This window comes from Penaeus chinensis, chromosome 28, assembly GCF_019202785.1.
Source record: "Penaeus chinensis breed Huanghai No. 1 chromosome 28, ASM1920278v2, whole genome shotgun sequence".
Taxonomy (NCBI): Eukaryota; Metazoa; Arthropoda; class Malacostraca; order Decapoda; family Penaeidae; genus Penaeus; species Penaeus chinensis.
In genome coordinates, this window is record NC_061846.1 from 11,462,239 (window position 1) to 11,469,738 (window position 7,500).

General features: G+C 46.4%; 1 protein-coding gene across 2 annotated transcripts in view; it reads left to right on the plus strand.

Annotated features, from left to right (window-relative positions):
- Window positions 1–7,500, plus strand: part of LOC125040093 (glycoprotein-N-acetylgalactosamine 3-beta-galactosyltransferase 1-like) — a 30,021-nt gene that overhangs the window by 21,468 nt on the left and 1,053 nt on the right. For both annotated transcript variants that reach the window (XM_047634587.1, XM_047634588.1), the window contains 3 exons: window positions 132–289; window positions 575–731; window positions 6,996–7,138. In XM_047634587.1, the coding sequence (XP_047490543.1) occupies window positions 132–289; window positions 575–731; window positions 6,996–7,138 (458 nt within the window). The remainder of the gene's footprint in view (window positions 1–131; window positions 290–574; window positions 732–6,995; window positions 7,139–7,500) is intronic.

Below are 7,500 nucleotides of genomic sequence, written 5' to 3' on the forward strand. Positions count from 1 at the left end.
CGCAGAAGTAATCGAATTAATCACTTGTGCTAACAATATCAGCAAGAATAGCATCAACAGCGATAATGAGAATTAGTAATATTAATAATAATAATATGAACACAATTCACAACTTCCTAATACGACCCCAGGGTTCGAGTGGGCCTACAGGAACCGCCACGACTTCGACTGGGTGGTGAAAGCAGACGACGACACTTTCTTGGTCGTGGAGAACCTGCAGGCAGCTCTTCTCCGTCTCGACCCCGACCGGGAGCTGGCCACGGGCGTCCAGCTGAGGACCTGGGACACCGTGAGTAACCGTGTGTGTGTGTGTTTGTTTTTGCATGTCTGACAGTATAATGACCTTCTCTATGATCATGCATCATATAATCCAATTCTTTCACTATAATTATCCTTTTCTCATTATGACCACAACATTTATACTTCGTTGATAAAGATTTCATCACCACACCAAACCTCATCTATACTTTCATCATAATCACCTCATTAGTTCCCATTATCATATTGTGGTCCATCTATACTTTTACCATGAACATTCTTATTCCTCCAGTCACACTCCGTTTCTTCACTACAGGGCTCGGCGTACTTCAACGGCGGCGCTGGCTACGTGCTGAGCCGGGGAGCCGTGAGGAGGCTGGTGGAGGACGGCCTGCGGGAGCAGCGGTGCGAGGAGAACCTCAACCTCGGTGCCAATGAGGATGTCAACATGGCACTGTGCCTCGCTCATTTGGGTCAGAATTGTTGGATTCAGGGATTTGGTGGAATGGTTAATGGTTAAAAACAAAATAAATGTGCTATACATCTAAGGTCATGTAGCACTATAGGGTAAGGTGATGTAAAGGGGGTTAGATCAAGTGAAGGATGTATAAGCGTTTGAGGAAGGAAAACAGGTTGTCAAAGCAGAAAGTGTTAGATTCTGTAAGGATGTCTGATAAGTTGGGAGGTCAGTGAAGGGAGGATAGGTGGGGGAAAGCAGAGGTACGGGCTGCATCAAAACATGGGCATGACAACAGAAGATGTGGAACTGAAAGAGGGACATTGCATAGGGAACATAGGGGTGGATCGGATTGTGACATCAGATAGGAGTGTGTTAGAAGGGTGTGGCCAATGCGTAAGCGGGCGAGAGCCGTCTCCCAACGTCTGTTCCGATGAAATGGAGCTGACCAGGAGGAGATTGATAGTTTTACAGTCTGTAATTTATTACATACTGTAAAACTATCGGAGACTTGACCAGAAAGATTGCCATCGATTATACAAGAAGGTCTTAAAGTATGGGTAATAATCCGTGGATGGGATACGTGAGAAACGTGGTTGGTATGATGTGGACATAGCGGCTAGCGTGTTAGAGGGTCAGGGAAAACAGAGGAACAAATACGGGGGTGAGGTATAAGCCATGGAGAATGGACAGAGAACGGGAGGGGTCGGAGATGGGGAAAAGGGGAATGAGAGAGGAGGGTATCCATGCGAGTGGAGAAAGGAGTAGGTAAATGTGGAGAAGAAGCAAAAGTAGGAAGTAGGGATCGTGGGATGGTTAGTTTAGTGAGGGGAAGTTGGAATCGAGCATAGCATCGGAGAGAGAGAAGGTCACGGAGGGTACGGCGTCGAGAGAGAGATGGTATGCCTGATTCAGTGTACAGGCTCTCAACTGGGGAGAAGCGGAAGGCACCTAGGGCTAAGCGAAGACCACAGTGAGGGATTGTATCAAGATGAGCAAGGAGAGAAGTTGAGGCAGAGGAGTAGATATGGCATCCATAATCGAGAGTGGAGAGGATCAAGGTAACATGAAGATGAAGGAGAGTTTTGCGATCTGAGCCCCAGGATATATGGGATAGGGTTTGTAAGATGAAGGAGACAGCGGCGGGCTTTATCTTTAATGTAAAGGATATGTCTCGCGAGGACAGTTTTGAGTAAAAAATAACGCCTAGGAATTTGCCAGAGGAACGGTGTTGGAGTGGAGTGCCATATAAGAAGAGTGGAGGTTGGGGACCTACACGTGCGCGAGAGAAAAGAATGGAGAGAGATTTGGAGGCAGAAAAGCGTAATCCAAGGTTTGTGGCCAAGGAAGATACTGATATTGCAGACTGAAGAAATTGGTAGAGATTTGGTATGGATGTGCCAGAGGCATAGATGGTTAAATCATCAATTTATAGTGATGACAATGTCATTTACAGCAAGAAGGAATAAAGTGGTACTGAGCACACTGCCTTGTGGGATGCCTTTGATTTGAGGAAAGAAGGATGATGTGGCAAAGGCAATTTTGACCTGGAAAATGCGTTGGGAGAGGAAAGACTTGATAAAGACAAAGATAAAGGTCAAAGAATATAGCTAGCACAGATTCATGGCATGCAAATGCAGATGTAATATGTCTCAAAATGAGCAAGGGGGTCAGCTGTGCTTCGGGCACGACGGAAACCAAACTGGGAAAGAGAGAGAAGATTGTGAGATTCAAGATACCACATTAAGCGGAAGTTAACCATTCGCTCTAGTAGTTTGCATAAGCAGCTAGTTAGTGTGATGGGGCGATAGTCTTGAGGAAGGGTACCCGATTTATTGGGTTTCTGGAAGGTGAGGATAAGAGCTTCTCGCCAATGAGAAGAAAAACATCCTTTTATCCATATGTGGTTGTAAGTTGTTAATAGGAAGGATAATTAGGAAGATGGGAGTTGTCGAAGCATACGGTAGTGAATACCGTCAGGGCCTTCATGAGTGCTGTGGCACGATTTTAGGGCAGCACTAAGTTCAGAGGAAGAAAAGGGAGCATTATAGGACTCAGCGTAGGATAGGGTGAAGATAATGGGGGTTCGTTCCCTGATGGTTTTAATAGAAGAGAAGTTTGGAGAAAGGTGAGAGCCACAACTGACCTGGCTGAAATAATCACCCAGTTCATTAGCGACTTCGGAGGATCAGGGATGAGGGTATCTCGAATATGGAGGACAGGGGCTGGATGGGGGGGATGTTTCCCTGATAGTTTATGGATCCGGCGCCAAACATTTGAGATAGATGTAAAGGATGTAATTGAGGAAACATAATTTCGCCAGCTATTTGTTTTACTATTTCGGATTGTACGACGAAAACAGGTAGATGCTCTTTGAAAGGAGATAAGAGCTGATAGTTGATGAGGGGTACCGCGTTTGTAGCGGTAACTGTTCCAGGCTGCACGTTTACACGGAGTGCTTAAGTGCAATCAGAATTCCACCATGGAACACATTTGGAGGTATAGGGTCTTGAGGTTCGAGGGATAGCTGTATGGGCAGCTCTTAGGACTGTAGTTATAAAAAATTGTATCATTTCTGATACGGATGAGAGGGAAGATGGAGGGGTATGAATAGTAGAGAGTGAAATGAAAGTTTGCCAGTCAGCTCTATCAAAGCACCAGCGTGGGGAGTTGGGAAGTGGTACTTATGAAGTTGGAGAAAGGAGAACTGGAAAGTGGTCGCTATAGGGAAAGTGGTCTAGAACTGACCAGTGGAAATCTATATGAAGAGAAGGGAGTATATAGAGAGGTCAATGCATGAAAAAGTGTGTGGGGCGATCTGTATTTAGAATAATAAGATCAGCTGTGGAGAGGAAGCGCTCTAGAGCTCGGCCACGGGTGTTGGGGATAGAATCACCCCAAAGAGTGTGACGGCAGTTAAAATCACCTACTATAAGGAAAGGTGATAGAAGTTGGGAAATTAGGTTTTCAAAAGCGACAAAGTTAATGGGGTGGGAAGGGGAGAAGTAGACTGAAATCACTGTGGTCCAGCGGCGAAGAAAGATACGAATAACTGTACAAGGGACAGTGGTTTGAAAGGGAGGTATGACATAAGATGTTTTCTGGTTGATAAGTATGGACGAGACATAAAGGGAGTGTGGGGAAGAAACAAAATGGTAATTGGGGATTGGTATTAGAGAATGTTTAAGAAACGTTTCTTGAAGGCATATAATGGATGGGTTATAAGAGGAGAGGATATGTCGGAGGTCAGGTCTGTGAGAGCGGAAACCGCGAATGTTCCAATGAAGGATAGTTATATTTCGTTGATTTAGCGATAACGATTGTAGTAAGTTTTGTAGAATTTGAAAGGGGAAGGTGCTAGAGGGTGGGATAAAGAATGAGGTTGGGGAGGTGGTATTGTATCAGGAGGGGTGTTGGGAGGTAGAGGGTCTGGGGAATAGGGTACTTGTGACATGAGGGATTCACGTGTGTATCCAGGAGGGAGTGGAAGGGATAGAGGGGATGGTGGGAGGGTTAATATAGGTGGGGGTGGAGTCGGGGGGGATGGGTTTTGTTGGGATGGGGTAGGAGGATTGGGTGTAGGGAGAATATGAGTAGGAGGAGGATGGATATCGGCAGTCACTTTGAGTGTGGAGGGAGCGGGAATTGTAGTATTTTAAGGTGGATGACTATCAGTTTGAGACTCTTATTATGTAGTTCTGGATATCTTCAAGAGTTTCTGTAATGGGGTTGGTTCTGAGTTTTGTGAGATAAAGGTTTTCTTGTGAGGGGGGAAGAGAAGTCTGGTGTCTGAAAAATAGGGGCAAAGGAAGGTGGAGGTGTTTGTGAGGTAAGAGAAGAGGGGGTGGAACGTTTATTCTGTCTGCTGCGGGTAGTGCGGGGAGGGAGAGGGGAAGGTGTTGGGGCTGTAGTAGAGATTGGGGTGTCTGGATTTAGGATGGCAAAAGAATTTGACTGGGAAAGGTAGGAGGTAGAAGAGGGGAAGTTAGATGGAGGGGGGTTGGGTTTAGGAGAGGGTGTAGGAGCTTGGGAGGTAGGGGGATTGGCAGAGTGAGCGACATTACTGGAGTAGGGGGTAAGAGAAAAACCTCGTCGACGTGCTTCCTGTCTGGCTTCACGTAGAGTAAGTCCAAGTCTGAATCTGAGAGTTGCTACCTCAGACTCAAATTTGTAGGTGGGGCAGCCTCTATAAAATACATTATGGGGGCCGCCACAGTTTGCACATGTGCGTGATTGTGCAGAGCAGTTTGATCGAGTATGGCTAGGTTGGGCACATAGCAGGCATCTGGCTGTGGAATGACAGTGTTTGGCTGGGTGTCCTAAACGAGGAGGAGGTTGATATGGTCGGACAGGTAGGGATTCCCCACCTATGTAAACATTAAAGGGAAGGTCATGTCTACGGAAAGTAATTTTGGCAATGTTAATGGATTTCTTACGATTTCCTCTGGGAGGAATGGAATAGCATTGTACATATGTTGCATCATAGTCTGTGAGACAGGCGAGTAAGTCCTCTCCACAATCTGACCATTCTTTGTCATAGACTGGGCAATCTGTTGGGGAGATAGAGACAGTTCCGGTGCAAGTATTGAGGGTTGGATGAAGTTCTGTAGGGATGGGATTACCACATAGATCAGTTAGTTTTATTAATGCTACAGCTTGGTTTTCAGTTGTTACTGTGACTAGACGGGAGTGGTCGGGTCGGCTACGGAAAGAAACTTTGCCTACTTGTTTTTGGAGGCATTACTGGAAAAGGAGGGTGTTTTTAGAGTAGGGAGCTGTGGGAGGGATCACGAAAAATCGGTCCCATTTGGCTGGGCTAAATAGAATATTTAGGATTCTTGTAGAGGTGGGGGTAATAGAAGTGCTGGGACGTGTGGAGGAGGGAGTAGTGTTGAGGGGGGGGGGGGGGTAGTGTTATGGGGAAGTGGGCAATAAGGTTGTAAGGTAGTAATAAGGGGAGATGGGGTAGTTGATGAAGAAGGTTGTGGGAGTAAAGGTGTTGAAGTTGAGCATGTTGGGAAAGTAGAAATGTCTCCTGGGGGTTGGTTGTTGATTAGGGTTGATACTGTACTAGTATGCATTGATGATGGGGTAGTTGTTGCAGTGTTCGGAGCCGTGGTCAAAGGAAAGCCGGGATTGGGGCTATTTAATAAAGGGGCAAGCCTCATTGCCCCTAAAAGTGGGGTTACATCTTCATTATTGGCCATGATAAGCCTGGAGTATGTTGGGAAAAAAAAACAGTCCACCCCTCAGGGTCCCCTTGAGGGGTAAGGGCCAGGTATGGCAGGGGAATACCGTGCCCATGGTTCCCTCAGGCCGTTCAGGATTGACATAAAGTCAGCCTTTCATCCTTTCAGCACGGCTCTCACACCTTAGGAGGTGGATAGTAGAAGGGATTGGTGAAGAAACTGAAACGAAAAGTATGAGTGGGGGAAAAAAAAAAAACATGCAAAATTAGTTGAGTCGATGGCTGAGTCCCAAGGTTGAGGAGTTCCTCATCATTGGGTCTCAGTCTCGTCTCCTAAGCCCCCCCCCCCCCCCCACGACAAAAACGGACAAAGGATTGGGGGGGAGGACGCTTTGGTGGAAGCGATTGTATGACTTAGGGTTTAAGTAGATCTCCGCCCCCAAAAAATAATCATGATATTCAGTAAACTATCATTATTGCGAGGCTGGACTGATGCTGGTATGTACACTGTAGCATAGAAACCACATTCTATGGTCACGGGCTTTGCAAGAGATAACTGGCCATGTTGGACTTTAAAAGTAGATTAAAGCATATTTGGCAGATGACGTTCCACCCGCTCCTGTTGGGATGCATGCGCTGTTCCTCTGGTTTGACCATGTTATCCACGCTTGTACCTCCCTGCCTTCGTATTTAGACATGTTATATTTTGTTTTTGTCAGTGTAAAGTATTTCAAGACACTACAATACTCAGTGACCTAGAATAGTTTAGTTTTCCTAGAAATAGTGAATACCAAGAGGAAAATTTACTTTCCCAATTCAGTTTGCGTCGAAAGTAGAGCCTGAAGTGACAAGATTATTAAACTTATACAGAGCAAGTTTGATTTACTTTTATCAGTTTAACTCCCTCCCCCCCCCCACACACACACATACACAAAGCACGACACAAACAACCCCCGCCACACACACTCCTAACACAACACAACACAACACAAATCACCACAACTCTTCACACACATGCACCGCCCATGCACCTCATTTACAACCCACTTTACATGGAGACAGGTGTTCGAAAAAGTGTTTTCTCTCCAACAGGTGTCGTATTCCTGGACTCACGGGACTCCCTCGGGCGACAGCGGTTCCACATGTACCCGCCTCACGAGCTCATTGATCCACGCCAAGCCAACAGCATCACGCACCTGTGGCTGAAGACGCAGTCGGTCTTCCCTTACAAGTTTGTAAGTTGGTGTGGATGGAAGGGGAGGGAGAGAGGGATAGAGAAAGAGGGGACAAGGAGGGAGAAAGAGACAGGAAAAGTAGAAAGATGGAGAGAGGGAAAGAATATTGAGGGGGGGGGGGGAGAGGAAAAGAAGAAAGAGGGGTGGGAGGGGGAGTGGGAGAGGGAAAGAAAAAAAGAGAGGGAGAAGGAGAGTGGGGAAGAAGAAAGGGGGAAGAGGGAAAGTAGAAAGAGGGAGGGAGGGTGGGAAAGAAGAGAGTGGGGAGAAGAGGAGAGGGAAAGAAGAAAGAGGAGGAGATTGGGAGCAGAAGAGGAAGGTGGGAAGAGAGGAAGAAGGGAAAGAAGGAAGGAGAGGCATATGGG